The sequence below is a fragment of the Callorhinus ursinus genome, unplaced genomic scaffold (genome assembly GCF_003265705.2).
Source record: "Callorhinus ursinus isolate GAN/ISIS: 27379988/994484 unplaced genomic scaffold, GSC_fseal_2.0 scaffold9, whole genome shotgun sequence".
NCBI lineage: Eukaryota > Metazoa > Chordata > Mammalia > Carnivora > Otariidae > Callorhinus > Callorhinus ursinus.
The window spans coordinates 8,038,089-8,062,690 of NW_027397071.1; the positions used below are offsets into that span (position 1 = coordinate 8,038,089).

Here is a 24,602-nt window from a genome sequence, read left to right on the forward strand (position 1 = left end):
TGCTTGCGATTTCTACTTGTTCCTGTGTCTCCCACTTTACAGCCATCTTCCCTTCTTTACTGTCTGCTCTTGGACTTCAAGCTCCTACATCAGAAACAAAGGTAACGGCCTCGGAAAGCCATGCTTAACTAGCCAGTGTCAAGTCAAATCCCATATAAACCTATACCCTACTAGTTCTGCTTCTCTGACTGAATGCTGACTAATAGTTCTATACAAGAAAGGGGTAGTGCGACTACTGGAAATGGTACTTGTCGTCATACTCTCAAAGCACCCGTGCTAAAGTCTCTATTGTTCATATATTCTTACTGCCTTTCTAGATTTTTAACTTTCTGAGAGGGAATTTTATCTGTGCCACCAGTACAGGATGGTGCTTAGCACAAACTAGGTATTTATAAATCCTTTGTTAAATAATTTGGAACACCTCTGCTGATCTAGCAAAACCTCTTTAAGTAACAATAAAGATGTCAATCTGATTTCTATAGCAGGAATACATTAGCCACCAATAAATACTGACCTGACATTGGCTGTTACACAAATTAAAATGCTAGTAAGTCAGTGAAAACAGCAATTAACCAAATGGTACATATTTTCAAATATTTCCTATTATGTAAGTTGTCCTTTGTGTACAAGTACATCCTTTTATAGGTATGGGAGAATTAAATGCAGATAAACCTATGGAAAGGCAGAATTTTCTGACTTACCTGCTGGCCTCTTTAGGGTAATTTTATGACACACTGGGTCCATATTTTCTACAGACATACGACTAAAATAATAAAGCCAATAATGTGATTTGATATACATTTCCTTTAGTTATTTTAAGAATAAAAAAGCTTTAAATTTCCTATAACTTGTCAGTTAGCCAGAAATAGCTTACCACTAAATTATCAGCTCAATGACATGTTTAATTTTTACCCATATGACAAATGTTAAAATATTTCAGAATATTATGCAACCTGAAAATCCTAGCTTCAACTTATCACTTATAAAGTGCAAGATGGGTGGGAGGAGCAAGATGGTGGAGGAGTAGGAGACTTCTATTTTGTCTAGTCCCAGGAATTCAGCTAGATAGTTATCAAACCATTCTGAACACCTAGGAACTCAACAGGAGATCAAAGAAAAGACTAGTGCAATTCTACGAACAGAAAAGCAACCCCTTTCTGGAAGGACATATAGAACGATATTGAAAGAATCAATGAAATAAAAAAAAATAAAGTGCAAGATGGTAGAATTACAAATTTATACTGTAACTTGGTAATCGTTAGTCAGCCAACGAATTTTATTAACAGCAAACTGCTCATTCAAAAGTGATCATGGAACTCAAAATACAGAGCAAGAAGGATGAAAAACATCTCATTGGCCAATAGATTGTTTTAATTCTCTATATGAAACAAACTTTTCATTTTTAGGAAAGGTTAAGTTTAACTTCAGTAGACATCAATACAGAAAGCTTTTGTTCCATGGACTAGTTTCTTTAGTCAAATGTTTCTAGCTGTCTCCACCAGGATAGACGCATTTACAGAACTGGCTGTGCTTGAGCCTTCTTTGCAAGCAGCTTTAGATCTGCAATGCACTTGGCAATTGTCTCCTTTTCCTGTGATAAGGAAAGAGAAATCTGGTTAGACCTCTCCAAATCACAGAAGCAGGTATAAGTACTGTAATTTTAAAGGAGAGCTCCTACAAGATCTTGAAGTTCCTACAGAATCTCAAATGACATGACAGACTACTAGGAATTTTTTATGTACCATTGGGGAGATGCAATTTATTCTAAGCAAACCCAGGGAATTAGTTAAAATCTCATGGCTCACACCTTTTATGAGTGAAATCTATATAGAATTTGAAGCCAGACACTCCCATAACCATGTGCCACTGATGTTAGCTTGTATAGCTAACAGCTGCTTGAAAAAGAGCAACCTAACAAACATTAATAACATAGGAATGTTAAGAATAATTTTTTTTTAGTGTTTTCTCCATTTCTAAATTATGTAAAAGACAATTTACTGAAAAAAAGAAAATTCACTAAATGTTGGTAGACCCTGTTCTTCTAGTCCTTGATGGTAATACAGAAAATGATCAGAAATGCCTACATATCCTAAATATTTGGGGAAGAAGAAGTCAAGTCATAATTAAAAAAATATAAACTTTAAAAAAGAAAACAAATTTAGGTCAATAATAAAACACATTTCTGTTGAAGACAAATCATGTAAGTGGCCGGGACAAGGAAATGGAATAGAGATCATGGAATTAGGGAATGGAAGGGACTCAGAAAAAGCTTTATCCAGTCTGTCGTACAGAGAAATGAACTATGTTGGTTAGCGTTTCCCACATGATGGAACTTGTGAATACAAGTGTGCCACAATCAGTGTTCTCAACTATCTGCCGCTGTCTCACAACAAGAGACCCTTTGGTGACCAAATTCTGAGGGGGAGGAAAGCCATCAAGTTAGCTGTGCAGCGTCTTCCAGGTTACCACTACCCAGAACAATGAACCAGGGTGACCCCAGCGTCTCTAGGCTAAAGACTCCTTTCCAGCTATTCCTATCCTAACAGCACCAGCAGAGGCCCATACAACTCCAGAAGCTTCAGAACACCACACACCTGCTGTGCAGAGATGCTCTGCACCACATGCTTCTCCACCCAGTTTATCATGTGCTCTTGTTCCTTTCGGCGCATCATGTTCTGCACAGAGATGTGATAGTCCAGGCGATTCTTCACTTCCCTGTATACTCTGTGCAGCCGTTCCCGGTAAGTAAGTTCCAGTGCCATAGCAATGTTATTCTGAAGCAAGATTAAGAATTGATGAAAAACTTGGCGTCATTGAAGGATCACTTCCACTCTGAGGATTCTGTTGGTTACAATACCCTAACACCACTTTCTTGTATTTTATGCAAAATTATTTAATATGAATAGGTAAGAGATGAATGTGGTAAATAAATTCCAATAGCATAAGGTAAAAATATACTTAGAAGTACATACAGTGAGTTTCCTCCAGTCCGCCCACAAGCCACCATCTTCCTGAATTTCTTGTATTCCCTCCCAGAAATATTCAATAAACAAAATAAAGGTATAGGCAGGCATGCACACATACACACGCACACAGATCACTTTTACTAATTATGACATCTAGACCCACAATTTTAAGTAAAATTGAATTCTACTATACTGGGGTCCCATAATCCAGAGTTTATTTAACTAAGCGCTATTAATACATCAGATCGCTTCCAATTCTACCAGAAATAATGCTGCATCTGTTGTATATGTCTTTGCACTTATGTGTAAATATTTGCTGTAAATGGGGCACCTGGGTGGCTCAGTCATCAGGCATCTGCCTTCAGCTCAGGTTATCATCCCAGGGTCCTGGGATGGGGCCCCACATCTGGTTCCCTGCTCAGCGGGAAGTCTACTTTTCCCTCTGCCTCTCCCCCTGCTCGTGCTCACTTCCTCACTTGCTCTCTAATAAAATCTTTAAATAAGTAAATAAAAAATAAAGTTGACAAAAAAAATACTTGCTGTAATAACAACATGTTGAGTACCTACTATATTCTAAAAACTGTGTGTCAATTCAGTTAAGTCTTACAAGCATACCATGGGATAGTTACTATTATTATATCTATTTTATAGCAAAGAAACTGAAGCAGAAGGAACTTGTCCAAGGGTACAGAGTTAATAAGTTGTGAAGCCAAGATCCAAATACAAGGAGCCAAGCTATAAAGCCCATGCTTTTAAACTGTGATTAATACTGTCACATTCCACATAAAGTTGTACCATTTCATTCTCCTACCAGCAACACAAATGCCTATCACTTCAAACCCTGACCGATGATATTTACAAAACCTTTTACTCTATTCTCATAAGCAGAAAAAAATAGGAATTTTAATGTCATTATTAAACATTTATGTATGAACATTTACATATTTAGAAACCATTTACATTTGTTTATTTACTAATGGTCTGTGTCCTATGCCTAGTTTTACTACTGGGATGTTGGTCTCTCCTAAGGTAACTAACTACCCTTGTGTTACATGGAACGCACATCTTCTTCCCAGTTTGTCGTTTTAACTTTATGCTCATTTTTACACGTAAAACTTTCATGAGATCAATTTAACAACTTTTCCTCTTATAGTTTCTGGATTTTTTTAATTTTTATTTTTTTCACTTCTAAGTTTTTATTTAAATTCCAGTTAGTTAACATACAGTGTAATATTAGCTTCAGGTGTGGAATATAGCGATTCAACACCTCCATACAACACCCAGTGCTCATCACGGCGAGTGCCCTCCTTAATCCCCATCACCTATTCCACCCATCCCCCCCCACCTCCCCTCTGCTAACCGTCAGTCTGTCACCTACAGCTAAGAGTCTGTTTCCTGGTTTGCCTCTCTTTTTTGTCCTCCATGTTCATTTGTTTTGTTTCTTAAATTCCACGAGTGAAATCTTTCTCTGACTTATTTCACTTAGCATAATACTCTCTAGCCCCATCCATGTTATGGCAAATGGCAAGGTTTCATTCTTTCTGATGGCTCAGTTAACACTCTCGTGTGTGTGTGTGTGCGCGCGCGCGCACCACATCTTCTTGATCCATGGAATTTTTAAAAAATTGAGGTGTTAATTTAAAATTCTTATAAATTGAAGTATAATTTCAGGTGCTTAACATAGATTCGATATTTCATATACACTGTGAAACCACCACCAAAGTCTAGTTAACATCTGTCACCATACATAAGTTTCTAGATTTTGTTATCTTTATTGGAAAGGCCTTGTCAACTCCAAAGGTATTTTTTTGTGTTCTCTTTTTCTACTTTATGGCTTCTTTTCTTACGAAGATCTTTAATTTGTTTGAAATTTATTTTAGTAGAAAGTCAAAGCTAAGAAACCAACCCTCTGTCTACACAGGTGCCCACTCTCCCTTTTACAACGGAACTGCCATGTCTGCACTGCCTTAGCGTTTAGCTGGATCTCTAGATCTTCCCCGCTGGGCCACCCCGACTTTCTGTTCACGCACTGCACCATACTGTTTACAACTCCTTATGTCTTATAATGGGTTTTCATATTTGGTAGGACCGTTCCTCATTACTTCTCTTTTTCAAAATATTCCTGGTTATTCTTCCTTCCTTCCTTCTTCCCTCCTTTTTTTTTTTTAACTAATAATCAATTTGTCCAAGTCCCAACATGCCCTCCCTCCAAGCTGTAAGTATTATCCTTCTAGGAATGTGTTAAATGTAGAGATCAAAGTAGGGAGAACTGATGTCTTTGTAACACTGAGTCTTCCAATCTAAGAACAAGGTTCTTAGCACCTTACACCTCACAAGCACTGTTATGTTTTTTGAAATAAAAACTTTGCACATTTCTAGTGAAATTCACTCGAGGCATCTTTTCCTAGACAATTCATCTTCTTCTAGTTTATTTTCTAACTGACTGTTATTTGTATATGGAAGGGTACTGATTTCACTTATAGATATTAACGGTATACCCAGACACCTGAATGAAATTAAAATTATTTTAATAATTATGTTGATACTCTTAGGTTTTCTAGTTATATAATCAGGTAACCTATAACTGCCTTTTCTTTCCTAAATTATATACCTCTTATTTGTTTCTCTTTTCGAATCCAGCTACTATCTCCAGAATAATATCGAATTAATAAGAGTGACAGGAATGTTATCTTCTAGTCTGTAATGAGAATCTTTATAGGTCTGCCTGTTAAATAGAGGTATTAATTTCAAGTAGACCTTTAATACCTCTAAGTACATTTCTTTAGTCCATTCACCCTCCTGGTCGTCTTTCTCCTAAGCCTCTAGTATCTCCTTGACTACTTTCACTCTCAGCAATGACCTTCATCCTAGTTCACTGAGAAAAGGGGAGCAGTAAGAGAACTTCCACAAACTTCTACCACCACATAAACCAGTCTATCTGAATCCATACTCGTGTACTTTGCCTTCCCTTCTGTAACTCTGGCTGAGCTGTTGACGCCAGCCCCTCCACCTGCACGTTATATTCCAAGCCCTCTGGCCTACTGAAGGGCATCACTCCAGCACCTCTCTCTCCCTTTTTTTTTTTTTTTTGCATCAATTTTCTTCTCTCTCTTTCCTTTTATCAGATGCTAACATGTGTTAACTTTACTTTCCATCCTTTAAAAAAATCTTGATTCCTATATCCTCCCCTCCTAGCAATGAATTACTTTGCCCACCATTAGAGTAAAATGCCTTGACAATTTTGACAGTTGTCTATACTCTGACTCCAATTTCTTCCCTTCCACCTTTTCTTCAACCAACTCCCATTACTTCCCTAAAATAGCCCTTACCAAGGTTACCAATAATTTCCATGTTGCTAAATCCATGGCAAATTCTTAGGCCCTTTATTTCTTGACCATAACTAGGATGACTACACGTTGGAACTGTCCGTGTTTTCACCGGTTTTTCTCCACCATGCTCTAGTCTTATAACTTTAAGTACCACCTGTCAGCTTATGACTCCCAAATCTCCAGCCTCGAATTCTGGAATTCTCCAGAATTCCATAAATTCTAGACTCATATATCCAATAGTCTAAACCTAACAACTCTACTTGGCTAACTTGTAGGCATTAAAAGACCAAAGGCTATTTGCAATCAGAGTGACCCTTCAAAAGGCAAGTGAGATCGTAGTACTCCTCTGCTTAAAGCTTCAATGATTTTCTTATTCAGAGAATGGATCAGAGTCCACAGAGAAGCCTCTAAGACTTGACCCAGTCTAGCCCCTGACCACTCTCTACTTGGATTCTTCTCCTCACCCATTCTGCTTCAACTGGTCTCCTTACTATTCCTTGACTATACCAAGTAAGCTTCCAGGTTTAGGGCCCTTGAGATTTTTCTTCCCTCTGCTAAAATACTATTTCCCCACAAGTCCACATAGCTTGCACCAACACTTCAGGTGTCTGTTCAAGTAACACATTAGAGGCCTTTCTAGACTGCCCAATAAAAGTTAACTCCCTTCTTCTAAAATCTCTTTTCCTTTCCTAGTTTGTTGTTCTACATAGCACTTATTACCACTGACATTCCTATCTGCTCAATAATTTTTCTGTCCTCTCAACCCGTGGCTAGCAGACAGACTTTCTTTTATTCCCAAACACTTGCCTTGACCAGAGTCTCCACACAGGAAGAGCTCAATCAATAGTCATTAAATATTTCATAAATAAGTAAAAACATAAAGACTACCATCTGTTTCTTATTAAAGAGCTACATCTTCAAAAGTCAGATTTTGTGTGTACATATCATGTATGAGATAGGAAGCATTCTCTGGTTGAAATCTAAATATGTATGGAAAGAGGTTTTAAAGTTTCCTGAGGTTTTCAAACATTTATGTGCTTAAGAATCTTTAGGGTTCAGTTTTTAAAGATATAGATTCTTAGACAGCTCCTAACAGAGGTTTTGATCGCACAAGTCTTGGACTGGGTCCATAAACCTGCACCAAAGAGGACTGATACATGTGGTACTAAGACCACACTAAAAAATACTGGCCTAGATCTTTACCATTTCAGATATTTTACCTTAGCATGTCATTCTTCATTTCATACGTGCTTCTGTAACATAAAATTTCAATATAAGGGCATCTCACTGCAAATACCAGGCATAAAGCAGGGGCTCAAAGTAAACAACGTGGTTGTTAAAACAAAAAATCCTTGAGCATATTCCTAAAAATGTTTCAGAAATGAAGTATTTTAGAATCTAATGATGCCTTGACCATGGTAAAAAGCTTTACAGCTATCTGAATTTGCTTTGTGAATTGGAATATAAGGTCTCAGATTTCCTCATAGCAAGTATGTCAAGTTAAGATTTCCTCATAGCAAGCATACATGAACCACACAGCATGTATTTCACCTATGGCCTTAGATAGTGAGTACCATTTTTTAGTCAGCTATAATTTTATGACTACTTTCTTTCTGTGTGGATCCAACATACGTTCTTTTATTAACTTTTACTCTAATTTTAGAGTAACTATTTATCCACTTGATAGATATTAAATATATAAATAGCTGTAATTGCCAAGCCCCACCCGAATCTCTTTTCTAAATAAAATATGCTCAACATATTCAACCATTCGTCATAAAACTCTAATTTTTGTTTTAAACGCACACAAATGAGTAACTTTATTTTCCTTAGAAGGTTCTGAAACCTACCCTCTGGACATCAAAAAGGTAATGGCGCTTGTGAACCAGGGCCTGCTGTGACTTCTCCATATCAATTGCATCCTGGATTTGTTTGATGGAAGCCTGCTTCACCTCTTCTAGTTGGGCAATTTTTTGCTGCAATTATGATTTTACAACAAAGATCAGCAAAAGTATAAAGGATAACAAAAACAGCTTCATTCTATGCTTCTTCAAAGTTACAGTCCTCATTTGTGAAAACACCCCTCAAGAAACGTATATATATACAGGGAGAAATGCACAAATCCTTAAAAATAATTGCTCATAGTAGCTACGCAATATCTTATCGAATGAACATAACTATGGAAAAACTGGACAGTTTTGTAGATTTAAAAAAATTTATCTCAAATTAGTGACCAACATTAACACTTATAATTTTAATCATTGTAATTAGATTCATTTCTATATGCTTGTCCCCTAACATTAACATCGGAAACTTCACTTGATGGTACTCATGCTTTTAATACAGTCTAAAATGAGAAATCAGGTTTACAGTTCTTACCTCATTGAGTTTATCAGCAAATTCTCCAATAGAGGCACCATATTTTTTAACTACATAGATAAGCAGCCCTATTGTTGATATGGCAGAGAAGGTCTCTGCAGTAATCACATATATTTCTTTGGACAGAAAATATAGGATAAGTCCGGTTCCAAGCACATACGGTCCTAAAAGAAGGAAAAGTTATTTTATGATGGATATACTGCATATGAAAGGAAAGAAATAAAGTTCTACATTTCATTAGTTGAAGGTGTTATGTACTGATTTAAAGTAGCTGGATTTATAAATAATCCCACCGAGGAGCAGTATGGTAGCGTTGGAAAAAAAAACAAGGATCTGGACTCCAGGAAATCTGACTCTGCAACACAGAAGAAACTGAGCAATATAAATTATCTGAGTTTAGTTTCCTCATCTGTAAAATGGGAACAGTACTTTCTTCACAGGGTAGATGAAACTGAGAAATTATGTAGAGTGTCTAGCACAACTGCTTAAGTAATTTGTGCAGCAAAATATATTATTTATTGAATGGGAATACTGGTCAGGATAAAATTTATCCACTCCTGCCTATTTTTATTGAACAGGAACCTGACACTGGAAATAAGCAAGCAAGCAAACAAAAAAAACCCTAATAGAAAGTAGTATGTATGTAAAAGGATGAATTCATTATCAGGATTCTCAATTCCTATAGTACCTATAGTACTACAGTTATAATGCTTCAAATATAGCTACCTTTTTCTTTAATACCAGGCTGTGAGTTCTGAAAGGACACAAAACCATCATGTACATTTCTTTAGGATTTTCTGTTGTGCCTCAGAAGATATTGGCAAGGACAAAGCTGCCCCCTTAAAGGGCAGCATTTTATAGTGTTTCTGAGCAACACAAGTACCAACCAAAGGATGTTATGACATTATTACAAGAATAAAAAGGTTAACAGTCTCAAATGTATTTTATCCAGTTTCCTAAAGTTTCAGCAGCTCTTTTTAAAATTTGCCTCCAATATATAAACTTTAAATTTGAATGTAAATTAAAAATTTCACCTGTGAACTGGCAAAAAAGCCTATCATAGGTAACATTTTTATCTCCCATGGGGATCTGAGGACCCTAATGTTTCTTGCAATTTCCATTATAGAAATGCTATTTTCGGCCACTCGCCTGGAGGGTTAAAAAAAACCACAACAACCTTGGTTTCCAGTGTTCCCTAGTCACAGCAGTAGTTGGAGCAAGAAAGGCCCGTGGATGCCGTCAAAGAATACTGAATTGGAGAGCCTGGGTTTAAGTTCAACCCAGTCACTAAAGAGAGAATAAATCTCCACAAATTCTCTATTTTCTAGTTATGCTTGGTAATAAAAATCTCTTACAGGACTGCTGTGAGGATTAAATAATGTAAGTGAAAACAGACTACATTACAAAAATGTAATATTTCAGAATAGTGTATGCCTTCTTAAAAGAAAAAATTGATAAACATGGCCCAACTTCTGTTTTTACGTATATATACAATAACCTCTATTGTCTTACCTAGCTTTATTTTAATCCATAGCTCTTTCCATTACTTGACAATGTATCCTCCAATTACTCATTTCTTTACTGTCTATCCTATGACAGAATGTGTGTTCCGTGATGGCAGCCACCTCAGCTTGCCACTGTATGCCCAGAAGAGTACCTGGCACAGAGCTGGCATTCAGTGGATGTGGTGTATCAACAAATGGAGACAATACTATAAAGTTAAAATCCCAACCACGTTTACTTCAAAGACAAGTCACAACTGTTCCACTGAATTACTTCCACAATTTACTTTACTGACTTCATTTCGTGTGTATGTGGAAGAGGTAAGAGACCACTAAAATCCTAGGTAAACATAAACTATACCATCTAAACATACTATCAAACACCGGGCAAATGCTTACCTGTTACGCCAGTTTTGGGATAAAGGAACTGGAAGAATTCTTCGGGGATCAGCCCCAAACGAACTTTTCCTCCATGTTCAGGAAGAGGTGGTACAGGGGCAAGACTTGGCTGCCCTGTGTGGAAGATCCTTGTTGCCTGCAATACCCTACGGGCGGCAATTACACAAAATTAAAGGTTACTCTGCAGGTCTTAAAGGTCATCTGTCTAGCACTCTGTATGTTTACTATTAGAATTACAACATATAAGAACGTAACTTTAAAGCCAGATTATCTGGGTTTAAATCCTAGACCAGCCACTTGACTTTGAGCAACTAGATTAAGCTTTTGTAATTGCAAATTCCTCTAGGTAAAATGAGAATGAAGAATATGATTTTATAGGGCTGCTGTGAGGATTTTTGCTTCAAACAGTGCTAAGCATACAGTAAAGTTCTATGTAAGCAATCAGCTATTAAATCTCCACTGTGTTGTGAGCACCCTGATGGCCAGAACTTTTGACCTTTTTGGGTATTCTCTGTGATGGGGTGCTAACCAACCACTGTGTGAAACAGGCCTTTTCAGTGTTGGGTAGCTCTAATTACGTTCATCTTTAAACTGAACTGCTGTGTACATACTTGAAACCGATCTATCCATTAGTTCTAATTTTATTTTTCTATGTAACATACATTATGCCCATATATCTGGGTTAAACACCTCAGTTCCCTCACAATCCTGACGGTCCACAAGGAGCCCTCTGGTTCTATTCACTATAGTGAGGTATACAGGACCGAAGATAATACTCTAAATACAGCTTCACCAATTCATTCATCCTACAAATAAGAACTTACTGATGCCATTACTGAGCTTGAATTATTGTACCATGGATTCGTAAACTATTCTCATATTCCAACAGCCCAAGACTGCATTTTTAGCAGTTACAGTGTAGTATCTCATTAAAATTCTGATGAAACAAAATCCTCTAGTCCTTTTTATATAAGCTGCCAAGCTCAGTCTCCTTCAAATTCTCAGTCTGTTTTGTCCCACACATCCCCATTCTACCTCTATCCCTTTACAATGTAAGAGTTTATATTATTTCATTGATTTTAGTCTGACACTTCTATCTTTTGAAGGTTATTTCTGCCTCCCAATGTATTACCTAGCCCACCAACTTTTTTTGAGAGTCATGCTCAAGATTCTTTCATTTAAATCAGGATTTCTCAACCTCATCAGTATAGACATTTTTTTGTTGCTGTGGAAGGCTGTTCTGTGCACTGTAGTGATAAGCAGCATCCCCATGGCCTTTATGCCATTAAATGCCAGTCAGCATCCCCCCCTCCCACCCAGTGGTGACAACCAAAAATGTCTTCAGACATTGTCAAATGTCCCCTGGAGGGCAATACTGATTTATTTATTCATTTATTCAGAACCACTGATTTATTCATTTTCATTATTTTTATAAAGATTTTTATTTATTTGACAGAGAGAGAGAAAGAGAGAGAGAGAACACAAGCAGGGGGAGTGGCAGGCAGAGGGAGAGGGAGCAGGGGCAGGGAGCCCGATGCGGGGCTTGTTCCCAGGACCCTGGGATCATGACCTGAGCCGAAGGCAAACGCTTAACCGACTCAGCCCCCCAGGCACCCCTTTGTTTTTATTTTTTAAGTAGGTCCCATGGCCAATGTGGAGTCCAACATGGGGCTTGAACTCAAGACCCTGAGATCAAGACCTGAGCTGAGATCAAGAGTCGGACGCTCAACCAACGGAACCACCCAGGTGCTGCAAGAACCACTAATTTAAATCACAGAACGAGAGAACTTGCTTTAGGCCAACTCAAATCCTCTCCTGAACTGTCTTAGTTGAAGCCCTCTTCATCTCTGGCCTAAACTACTTAATCCAAAACCTGGTCTCTCTGCTTCTCAACAAACACCCCTTTAAACCTAGCCCCTCTACACTTGTACCAATGTTTTTAAAATGCAAATTTGACTTTAAAGCTCTTCAACAGGTTCTCCTGCCTACACAAAACTCCTTAACATAGTATACATGATTCGGAACCTATCAGAACTTCTATGCTCCTTTCCTTCGTTCTCCTATCCTCTAGCCATATGGAACTAAAACAAACAAACAAAACAAACAACATGCCTCACGCTGCTCCTTCTGCCTGGAATGGCTTTCACTAAATAGCTGCCAACCCCAACAGCCTTCAGAACATCTCGAGCATATCCTTTTTATTAAAGGCCTCCCCAATCTTACATTCATTCACCCTTATGTCAGGTGCTGGGAGCATAGCAACGAGCAGACAAGGTCCCAGCCTTCACATTCCAGTGGGGTTGTAGCAGTGTGACTGTGTATGTCCATACACAATTCCAGGCTGCTGAAAGTCTATGAAGAAAAATGGGGTAAGGTAAGCAGCCAGGGAGCAATGGAATGAGAAAAAGCTTTTTTGATAGGTCAGATGACATTTGAGTCAGTGACCTGGGGAAAAGAGAGGAGAGCAAGTACAAAGATCCTGAGGTAATAATAAGCTTTTCACAGCAACAGCAAGGACGCCAGCATGGCTAGAGAGTGAGCTAAAAAGAATATAAGGAGATAAATTAAGAGGTAGGAGGAGATCAATTCATGTTGGGCCTTCTGGGTTATGGTAACTTTGGATTTTATTTCAGTGGCATGAGGAGCTCTGGAGGGTTTTGTTGGGGTGGGGGATGGGGGGCCTCAAGTAATCCCTAAATCTACTAGGAGAATGGGCTATAATGGGACAAGAATAGAGATGCAAGGAGACTAGTTAAGAGACTACTGAAATAGACCAGGTGAAAGTTGATGGTGGTTCACACTTCAGTAGCAGTGGTAGTGGAAGAATGGTTATAAGTCCAGATATAATTTGGTGGAAGAGCCTTGCTCTTCTCCATATATTAGATATGGAAGGTGAAACAGAAATCAAGTATGTTCCTTACATCTTACATATCTATTTATTTATTTATTTATGACTTCTATTAAAATTGTTTACCTGTCTGTATGGAATCTTTTTTCTCTGGTAAGTTGGAAGCAATTGTAGCCTCACTTTATTGCACACAAAAATTAATTACAGGTGGATTAAAAGCCATTTTTTCAAGGCAAAAAGAGTTGTCAAATTTTGGCAAGATTTAGGGCTAAGTCTGGATGCAAAAAGAGAAATTCCAAAGAAAACTAACATGATTTATGAAACATTAAAAACAGACGTCAACACTTATCACATACTATGTATTATATATGGAATGCTGTTTTTAGAGTTTTACAGGAATTAAGTCTTAGTTCTCCTAACCATAATATACTATTATCTCCATTTTGTAGAGGAGGAAACTGAGGTCACACAACTTCTAGTGGAGGAACCAGGTATAACTCTAGCTTTAGAGTCTTTGCTCTAAAGCACTACTCTATAGCTGCCTCCTCTCAAGAGACTGAGCTCCACTGGAAAACAGGTTAGCCTTACTTATTTTTCTATCTTTTGTCATGTAAGTGGCAAGATAAATATTTACTGAATCAATGAATGATTTCTCTGACTCTTATGATCTGGCAGTAAAAGTCGGCATCTGGGAGACAGACATGTTATAAAAATAACATGCTTCATTATTTTATTTAATAAAACTTGCTTTTGGGTATGCAATCCAGAAACTCCGATTCCCGCTGTGGCAGCCGGCAGCTAAGTCCAGATGAAGGTCACAAGGAAAAGGGGCAGGGCTTAGAAGACACCAAAACCAGCTCCTAATTTAGTTAGAACACATCATTTACCCTCTTAGTCTTTGCCATGAGATGGTAAAGACAATGTTTCAGACAGTTACAGGTGCACCAGTGTTTGAATGAAGCTTTAAGCCTTTCAAAATTACCTAAAGAAAGTTAATTTCGGGCCTAAAGCTAAGAGGAGGTTACAGAGAAGTGAAATGAGGTGATAAAACAAGGACGAAGGAAGTATTACACCCCTCTTACTTACCCTGGACCAAGGAGAGCTGCGTTCTTCAGACAGGGAGCTGCACATAAACAAGGCGCAGGTGAGCAAGGTCAAGGTGAAATCTGGTCTGTCCTTTTCTCGGTCCCCGCGGGGCCCGCCCACTAAGGCCATGCACCCCTCTTTCCAGTCTCCCGAGACCCCCACGCGCGCCCCTTGTGAGCGGCGCAATTCATTTCCCACTCGGGCCCAAATCTTGCTGCACCTTCCTACACCCCCTTTCCTCCCACCCCCTCCAGTAACCCTAGACGCACTCCTTTGCAATCACTCTGATAGCCCGGACTAGGGTGTAGATGGGGTTACCCGCTGCGGCGGCCGCAGAAAAAACCACCCGGGACAGCATGGTTAACCAGGGTCCGGACAGCAGGTCCTGCGTCCCAGTGACCCGGGCAAGAGTCTCTGTCAGGGGCGGGAGCAAGATGGTCGCTCACAAGTCTCGCGAGAAGAGAACATTGTGCCCTTCGTCCACTGACTTTGCCTCGAATTCTTTTTCTCGCGATAAGAGACACAACGCGGAGAACTCTTTGCCAGAGGGCCGCAGACGGCCGCAGAATGGAACAGTAGAAGCAATTCTCGCGAGATGTAGAGTGGCCGTAGCCTGTGGAGAGGGGCGGAGGCCCAGAGGGGCACCACGTGGGGCTGCCGGAGCTGGATCTCGGGCGGCGGTCCCGCTTGGGTCTAGGTTGAAGATAGAACCGTGGAGATGCGGAAGGAAACCCCGCCCCCCCTAGTGCCCCCGGCGGTCCGCGAGTGGAACCTTCCCCCTAATGCGCCCGCTTGTATGGAACGGCAGTTGGAGGCTGCGCGGTATCGGTCCGGTGAGCCGAGATCCCGGGCCTGGGAGCTACCTCACCCTGGCTCGGGATGCCCTTTCCCAGGACTGGCCTTTCTAGCCCGCCCCCGCCCCGCATGCCTTCCTGACCCCTGCCTGGCGTCGCTTAATTCAGTCCCCACCTTTGCCCCGGGTTTCCGAGCTCAGATCCAGACTCGGCCCGCGTGCTGTACAGTGCGGTCACCATGGAGACGAGCCCTTTCACTCCTCCCGCGCTGACAGCTTGTACTTCCTTTAGATGGGGCTCTCCTGCTCGGGGCCTCCAGCCTGAGTGGCCGCTGCTGGGCTGGCTCCCTCTGGCTGTTCAAAGACCCTTGTGCAGCCCCCAACGAAGGCTTCTGCTCCGCTGGAGTCCAGACGGAGGCCGGAGTGGCTGACCTCACTTGGGTTGGGGACAGAGGTATCCTAGTGGCTTCCGATTCAGGTGAGTCACTTTCTCCACAACCCCACAGGTGGAATGGAGCATGGGATACAGATCGGACCGTGTTCAATCCTTACTGCCCCATACTCAGTGCTTGGGGAGCTTGAGGGTGTTGGCCCGAAGGAGAGCTCTTGTGTAGCGGGAAAATACCTTTCCGAGATTCTAATTGCCTGGTGGGAATTTCTAACAAAATTAAGAAGTGGATTAGAACCATTTTTCTTCCCTGTAACCTTCCCAGTATCCCCCCTCAACCCAGACCAAGGATAATCTTGATCTTAAAGATGATGGTTAAGTCAGTCTCTGCTGCTTTCCATCTCCTCCCGTTTTCTTCTTTTTTAAATGTCTTCATTCTGCTTTGTTTTGAAAGTCAGGTTCAGCAGTGGAGTCTTTGGAGTTAAAAAATCAGTATTTGGATATTGGCAGGCATTGCATGGAAAGATAAAAGTGGGACATTAAAGACTGAGCCTCTGACATTTGAGCTTCAGCACAACATATTCAAGACAACTTTTGGGGGTTCTCTGTACTTGACCTGTCACTGTGCAAGACGTTCAGTAATTCACAACATTTGTGAAGAAGCTATAAGGCATTTAAGCAAATTGTTCAACAAATCCAAAGCAATTGGGAAGATTTAACCACGCTGGACTATGTACTACACAGATTATTGAGACTTTAATCCTTGTCTCTTGGGACTTATTTTCCAGTGTTTTCTCATGGAAGCCAGATAATGGGTTTTGCCAGCCATTCCATCTTTCTCTGTCTTTCTAGAAGCTTTCCCTGGCCTAATTGTCTGGACTGTTATTAAGAAGACAGTCATGCCAGCATAAAGCCAGATGGCTTGGAAATTAGCTAAATCCTGTAGTGATAATGGGTTTTGCTTTTATAGGAATAGCTTACTTTGTTAGTTTAGTGACTGTGGACTCACTTGAATCCTAGAAGTGAATTACAGTCTTGGTATAATCCACACTCATTTCCCTCTACCTTCTCCCCACTCCCAACAGGAGCTGTTGAATTGTGGGAGCTGGATGAGAACGAGACACTCATTGTCAGCAAGTTCTGCAAGTATGAGCATGATGACATTGTGTCTACAGTTAGTGTCCTGAGCTCTGGCATACAAGCTGTCAGTGGTGGCAAAGACTTCTGGTGGGTCCTTGTGCTCATTGATCCTGCATTTTATTTTATTTTTATTTTTTTTAATTAAAAAAATTTTTTTTTATTTTTTAAAGATTTTATTTATTTATTTGAAAGAGAGAAGAAGCGCACGTGAGAGAGCACGAGCAGGGTTAAGGGTAGAAGGAGAAACAGGCTCCCTACTCAGCAGGGAGCCTGATACAGGACTCCATCCTGGGACTCCATCCCAGGACTCCCAGATCATGAGCTGAGCTGAAGGCAGATGCTTAACGGCTGAGTCACCCAGGCGCCCCAGTCCTGCGTTTGAGACCTTTTTTGGGTGTCTTTACTATCCTATTAGCCTCATCGAGTAGTTTTGGACGTGTTGTAAGAACGCAGTGATTAATTATGACATGTCTATAACATTTCTGTAGAGATAGTACAATCCATTGTGAATAGGCCCTAGCAGAAGCCCAGTAGGCAATGACATAGAACATGTCAGTTAAAAGAAGTTCTTGTTGGAACACATGTTTTTATGTAGATACTGTAAGTCAGAATTAAGGATCTGTTTTCTTTTGCTTCTTAGCATCAAGGTTTGGGACCTTGCCCAGCAGATGGTACTGAGTTCATACCGGGGTGAGTGCACGTTCTTTTTAGTCCTGGCCTTAGCTGTTTTGTTTTTATTCTCCCCTTGGGCTCTTTGAACTTTGGATATCAGGGGCAGCAGTTCCTTGCCCTTCTGCCTGATAGTTTTCTTCCAAAACTATAGTCAGGCCCCAATACCTATCCGTTGCCTTTTCTTAATTTCCCAATTTCCAGTAATGGCCTCACCATCTTCTTGGCCACATGAGACTCCAGCTCTCAGTCCTTTTCCACCCCTCCTGCTTCCTCACTATCAGTGGGTCCCAGAGTTCTTTGGAGTCTTTTACCACTTGGTCAGTGGTTTCCCTTTCCATTTCTGATGCTCCCTTTTGCTTTCAGGTTTTACTTCGCACAGATGGTGGCACTCACCTCATCTGTCCATCTGCAGTCCCTCATCTTTCATGGTTTGTGTGGCTTGTGGGTTAATATCCCATTTTCTTGTCATGGCGTTCAAGCCCTTCTTTCACTCCCCCTTCAAACATACTGCTCTAATTAGAACCAATCATAGTAGATCCTTGACATTCTCCAAGAATAAACCCTGAGACTTGTGAATCTTGAACTTTTGAATATTCACCTCCATAAAATTTCTATTTTTCTGGTGAGAGCCATCACTTTCTATTAATGTTACTTTTTTTTTTTTTTTTTTACTCATTTTCATTAACAGCAGTAGCAGCCGACTTTATTCTGGGAGCCATTCTTCATAAAGATAATACCTGGAGCATTTATTGTGTGGCTAAGAGATGTAGATGTTCGATGATCACTGGTTCACTCAATGGCTAAGTGCCATTCCCTGCCAATTCTAACTGCAAAGTGTATGGTTCACATATGTGCCAAAGCAAAAATCACAAACTCCTAAAGATCTCGGACCTTCAGTGTTCAAGACTTGTAAATGGTCCAACAATGTTAAAATGCCAATGTGGAGTCTACTACACATGCCTTTTGTTTCTTAGGCCTATAAAGAGTGTTCCTGGTCTGCCCTAACCCTTTCAGCACTTCCTCCGTTCATCTTTTTTCATTAGTTCTTTGTATTCTGTCTTTTTCCCCCCCACTGAACTGCAGATCCCTTGAGGGCAGAGGAACCACTTTATCTTTTGTATTTTCCCTAGGTACTTGTCTCTGAGCTTTGCTTTCAAGTGCGCAATCAATTCCTTTTCATTGTGTTGGCTTTCCATGGATTCTAGGGCTAGGAAAGAACTATAAAGGGTGGTTTGATTACATCTTCTTGTCTTGGGCAGAGCCATATTCGGACTATCTCAGGTAGTCTGGTTAAATGTCCTTAGAATATGTGGTTTCCACAGCCTGTAATTAACATAGATCAGTGATCTTTAAAGTTTTTAGCATGTAGGCCTCCTGAAAAATTTTCGAAAAACTACCTTCTCACACATTTTTAAATTGGCATCTAACTTAAGTTTAAATAGTTGCAAAGGAGATACTTTCTGGCCATATCATTATTGTGCCCGGGATTTGCAGAGTAAGCCCCTTTAATCTCTGAAAAATGTCTACCAAATAACCTAACTGGCTAAAAACTAACCCTGCATTGTTAAGCCAGCTGGCCAAGTTAGACTTAACTTTCTATTAGAAAAAGTCTGACTTCATTTTTAAGTTCAGTTCAGCTTGTCAGATGTGTCCTTATGACAACCATCTCTCATAGTTTTCAAAATTTTCATTGCTAGGCGGAGCTAAGTCCCAGAATCACTCTAGCGCTTGTGGTATGTTGTGATTTGTGGTAGGATAAAACAAGGCCAGCCCCTGCACTGAATTTTAGCCAGGTGCTCTTTCTTTTGCTCTTTGGCTCTTAGGGAAAAGCCCCTTTGGTTTAATACCTTAGGGTTTCGTATACCTGGGCATTGTGCACCATACCATGGTGCAATGTGGAGTGGGTGAGAGGTGCGCGTCCCTTCTACAACTGGGAGAAGAGGAATTGAAAGCCCGAGGCAGGAAAGGGGCACTGGCAGACTCTGGCAGCGTCTCAGTTCGATTTCAGAAAAGAGAATTTTGGAAAAGTTTATTTCCCAGAATGTATCAGTGTGCAGACCTCCCTTGAAAGTGTCTGTATGTTATCTGGAGGTGTGTGTGTACTGTCGTATGGAAAATTGCTGTTCTGGGATATAGATCCCTTCACTCTTCTTGCTCAGCCCCTAATTTTTCATTCCTTGTCTTTACTAATTCATTTTCTTCCCCAAGTCTTTCTAGGTTTTAGAACTCCATCAACATTTTCTCTTAGGTTTTGTCTAATCCAAAATCTCTTACAAAGTTTGTTAAATTGTATCATGAGATAAGGCCCGTTTCTCACACCTCCCTTGGTAGTATCTGGGCTGTGTGGTAGTAATGCCCCCGGCTTCTGCTCTGTCATACTCCCTTTTCTCTCTCCTTCACAGCTCACTCCGGGCAGGTCACCTGTGTCACAGCCTCCCCGCACAAGGATTCCGTGTTCCTTTCATGCAGTGAGGTGAGATACAGCCTTTCCTTCCCTCCCTACTTCCTAACCACACTCCAACCCTCTGGCCACAAGTCTAGTGTGGAGACTTGGCCAGCAGCCGCTTTTTGGACTGTGAAGCTCTTTTTCTGTTCCTTCTAGGACAACAGAATTTTACTCTGGGATACCCGCTGTCCCAAGCCAGCATCACAGATAGGTAAGTCTGAGAGCCAGTGGTGGGAGGGTGGTACTAGGAACCCACCTGGAAGAGGCTTCCTTGGCCAGAGACAGAGGCAAAGTCATCAGATGCTCAGTCAGTGTGACATAAGGGACATAATCACTTTTTTCCCCACTGAGGCTCTGTTGATTGATTCCATTTTGTGCTGTGGGTACCAAGAGGAAGGGTTGGTTTGTGGGTGGCTGATTTACTTTACATTTCTGGGAAGGATGGACAAGGGGGCCAGAATTGTTGCCTTCATGCTTTATGCCTGAAATCTGCCTATGACTCGTGTCCAGAAAGGACAGGAGGCCGAAGGATAAATAAGGGTATGAGGGTCAAGGGCAGGGCCACAACTGCCTTAGCAGGGTTTGGGAAGGCAAATAAAGGTGCTTCTGAGACTTGGAGTGACTTTGTTTGAGAAGCTTCTTCACGGGGGCTGGGCTCTGAGTCTCGTTTTGGGTCCCTCTTCTCTCTGCAGGCTGCACTGCCTCAGGCTACCTTCCTACCTCCCTGGCTTGGCATCCTCAGCAGAGTGAAGTCTTTGTCTTTGGTAAGGCAACCTGTCCCACAGCATTTTGACTCTGGGAAGGGGGAGGATGAGGGCACGCTGACCCTGTAATGCACAAGGCTCGGGCCACTCAGTCTCAGTGGCGGACTTGGGCGTTATGTGAATTATGCCAGTGGGAAGGTGGGATGATCCAAAGGTGGTTTTAGTTTGGCTTTGGAAAACATGATGACTTTTTAGATTTGATTCCTGATTGTGTGCTCCAGCTCCTATATTCTGGGCATGGGCAGAAGTCAGTGTACCACAAAACAAGTGGATTGCTATATAGGGAACTCTGTTGTTGAGTAGGGATAGCTCCTGTGCTCTCATAGCCAGGAGGCTGTACGTGTGGTGACATAGTTTGTGGATAAAATAATAACTGCCTCGTTCGCTAATTTTTGCAACCACCAGTGACTAATTACCCTATTTGACGAAAGAAGAAACTTATGCTCAGAGTGGTTAGCTCATAAAAGGTTGAGGAGCTAGCATTCAAATCCAGGTCTGGCTGACTCCAGGGCCCATGTTCTTATCCACTGTGATGGGCTTCCTCTTTAGGGAACGAGAGTGGAACTGTCTCCCTTGTGGACACCAAGAGTGCAAGGTGTGCCCTCAGCTCAGCTGTGCACTCCCAGTGTGTCACTGGGCTAGTGTTCTCCCCACACAGGTACTGTCCTTTGTCCCCAGGGGCCTGATGGGTATGAATGGGACGGTGCTGGGGCATGCTTATGTTTGCAGAGCATTAGCTGATTAGGTCATTCCTTAAAGCAGACAGTGGTCTAGCTGAAGTTTCAGAACTCTTAACGATCTCTGAAGACCATAGTCCTTTTTTGGGTAGTACGGTTTTCTGTCTGCACAGGGCTAAAATAAGGTGCTGTTCCTGCTCAACACCCAGAATGATTAATATTGTGGGCTTCTGAGACTGTGTGGTTGGGAAAGCTTCTGCGTTCTTGCTAAAGCTGCAGGGAGGGACCAGATGGGGTAGTTGGTTGCCAGGATGATTGTTCACCCTGGCTTACTCCATTTCCCTCCTCTTTCCCTGGAACTTGTAATGTGGACTTGAGTGGTAGCCAGACCTTAACCTGAAGTGGGGACCAGGCCACCTCCTCTGGGTCACTTTAGGGTGGGGGGTGGGGGCTAGACCCGGCAGGATTCATCTTGGGACCATGGCTTTATCTGTCCTAACCCTCCCCTTGCTCTCCTAGTACCCCGTTCCTGGCCTCTGTCAGTGAGGACTGCTCACTTGCTGTGCTGGACTCAGGCCTTTCTGAGGTGTAAGTGTGAAACGGGGTCCTATGATGAGGAATCGGGAAGAAGAGCTGTGGGTGGCTGGGTCCTTTCTGTCTTCATCAAAGTGCACGGTCTCACTCAAGGGGACTGGGCGGTGGGAGCAGGCTGACACTGACTCTCCCTGTTCCTGGGGGTGACTCACAGCCAACTCTGTCCCTGGTAAAGGGGGAGTGTGGTGGTAGGTGGGATTTCCAAGTCCGGTGTTGCAGCTGTCTCCAGAAAGGGACAGTCTACCCCTTTCACTTAAAGAACACATACGTGAAATACGACCTGCTTGGGGTGAAAGGCAGCAAACACGGTACCGGAATTAATACTTCCTTCTCACTGAGAGAGCCATGATTTGCTCTCTGATCCTGGCCCATATTACGACCCTTGCTCTAGCCACCATTTCTTTATGAAATGAGAGCACTGGATTGAATGATTGATGAAGTTCTGTGTGGATAAGTACACTGCTACCGTGGTGGCAAGGCCACACATACGGTGAAGTTTGTGTCACACATCCACAAAGGTGCCCTGGTTGTGTTGGATTCTCTCCTCCAAGTCTGCTTTTTCCTCTTGTCTCTCACCGTGCCCTAACTTACCTTTTCTCTTTTCTAGGTTTAGAAGCCGAGCCCATAGAGACTTTGTGAGAGATGCTACTTGGTCCCCGCTCAATCATTCTCTCCTTACCACAGTGGGCTGGGACCATCAGGTCATCCACCACGTCCTGCCTACAGAGCCTCTCCCAGCCCTTGGACCTAAGAGTGTGGCCGAGTAGAGTGGATTTAAGACAAAAAGCAAACCCCCCATGAGTGTCCACTCCGTCTGTGAGACCACTCGGGAGCCTTATACAGTATGTTGGTACACCAGATCTGGGCAGTTAATAGGCACTGTCTCTCAACCTGAGGGAGGCTGGGTTTTGGGATCCTGTAGTCATAGGGAAGAAAAACTTTCTTAAAATTGGATATGTATGTGTGTCTTAGTGTGTGTGTAGATACATAGTTTTTGGTGGTGGGAGGGAATTAAAAAAATTCATCTTACATCTTTCTTTCCCAAGCCCTCCCCCCACCAAAAAAAAAAAAAAAGTTTACAAAAGGGTTTTATGTAGCTGTGCATGAGGGATTGGCCATGACTGGATGAGGTGTGGGATGTGGGCATCCCTGGATTCTTGGAAGCAGCTTATATACTACTCGTGGAGATAGGAGCAACTTTATTTTTTATAGAACTTAATCTGCCTTTCTTATGGCAATGCTTCCACTCACAAAAATCCCGCCCAGCTCACCTCGAGGAAAAGCCAGGACACTCCTCGTGGTTTTGCAAATCTCTTTGCCATTAAACTGAGTCAAAAATCCATTTTCTGGCTGAATAAAATTTTGGCTGGTGCCTGCATAACGCCCCCCCCCACCCGTCACCCCATGGAATTGTATATGTGAAAGATGAGTGTTTTCCTGTCATAGATCCCGTGGAAAAAGGCTGGGGGATGGTGGAGAGCATAAAGGCATTTCAGTTAAGTTAAAAGCTGACACAGACTCACAGAGAAATGTCTGCCATGTTTCTCACTGGAAAATAGCTTGGGGCCTGACCTCTCCTGGCTTCTGGACTCCTTTCTCTGGATATAGGAAGTCTGAATGCTGTTTTTGTGGACTCTGACGATTTTAAAGTACAGCATCAGAGAATCAGAAATACTAGTTGGAGAAATAAAAACCTTAGGCTTTGTTGGCCTGTCTTTTGAAACGTGTGTTATGTGTAGTTAGACACATCTCACTTACGTGAGTCATCAGGGTATCAGTCATAGCCCAGTATTTTTGTGTATGTGCTTCCCTAACCCCTTAGAGTAGCTAGTTGGGACTTAAACGTTAGGTTACTTGGGTTGGTGGACTGGTTACTGCGAGAAGTCATGGTCAATTACTGATTATGAAACTAAATATAATATATTATGTGCTTTGGTGCTTTGAAAGTTTAGCTCAGCTAAAATCACATGAAACTGGGGCAGTTTGAAGGAATATGGACAAAATATTTGTAAGAAAAGCTTCCATGCTTCACCCTTGCCAAACATGAGCCCTGTCATCACAATAACCATGAATAAAAACATTGGAATTTGTAGTCATGTGATTACTGGGTTTGGGGTAAGACGGGAAGAAAGCCTTCACTGTTCCTGACCATAACTTCTTGGAAGGTAATAGGGTGGGTGGGTGGGTGGATGGAAATGCTTAAGCTCTTCCCAGAGATAAACTTCACAAAGTTGTGATGGCTTAGAGAGAGGAGGGGTGAGGTGGGTCGGAACTAAATTTGCCTAGCCCTTTTCCTCCTGAACTCAGGAATGGTAGAGGGGAAAGCAGTGGAGATGAGAACCCAAGGAAAGGTCTGTCTGTTTCAAGGTGATTAAAATGACAGCAAAGAAGGAAAACCTAGTTTTTGAAAAACCACATCATCTTACTGTAAAAGAAAATTGGTTTGGATTCAGGTCTGTGCTGATGAGAGTGATCACATCTATTAGTGATTGCCACCAAGACATTTGCAAATCTGATCAAAATCACCATCCCAGGTTGGAATGGCTGTCCCAGTTTGGGTTGAATGTGTAGGTTAAAGTGAGCAAAAAAGGTGGTTTAGAATAGAAAGTGACTTCTCAA

The 24,602-nt window shown here is 41.6% G+C and overlaps 2 protein-coding genes across 2 annotated transcripts; one reads left to right on the forward strand and one right to left on the reverse strand.

Moving 5' to 3' along the window:
- Nucleotides 1-1,255: 1,255 nt before the first annotated feature.
- On the reverse strand, nucleotides 1,256-14,968 carry ATP5PB (ATP synthase peripheral stalk-membrane subunit b). Its single transcript, XM_025872409.2, has 7 exons — nucleotides 14,828-14,968; nucleotides 14,510-14,546; nucleotides 10,576-10,721; nucleotides 8,675-8,838; nucleotides 8,146-8,271; nucleotides 2,595-2,774; nucleotides 1,256-1,591 (listed from the first exon to the last, which is right to left on the reverse strand). The coding sequence occupies exons 1-7, from the start codon at nucleotides 14,865-14,867 to the stop codon at nucleotides 1,514-1,516; spliced, it is 771 nt and encodes a 256-aa protein (XP_025728194.1). The 5' UTR covers nucleotides 14,868-14,968; the 3' UTR covers nucleotides 1,256-1,513.
- An 89-nt stretch (nucleotides 14,969-15,057) lies between these two features.
- On the forward strand, nucleotides 15,058-24,075 carry WDR77 (WD repeat domain 77). Its single transcript, XM_025872408.2, has 10 exons — nucleotides 15,058-15,342; nucleotides 15,595-15,780; nucleotides 16,776-16,917; nucleotides 17,471-17,520; nucleotides 19,905-19,975; nucleotides 20,105-20,159; nucleotides 20,641-20,712; nucleotides 21,262-21,370; nucleotides 21,909-21,977; nucleotides 22,591-24,075. The coding sequence occupies exons 1-10, from the start codon at nucleotides 15,228-15,230 to the stop codon at nucleotides 22,748-22,750; spliced, it is 1,029 nt and encodes a 342-aa protein (XP_025728193.1). The 5' UTR covers nucleotides 15,058-15,227; the 3' UTR covers nucleotides 22,751-24,075.
- Nucleotides 24,076-24,602: the final 527 nt, after the last annotated feature.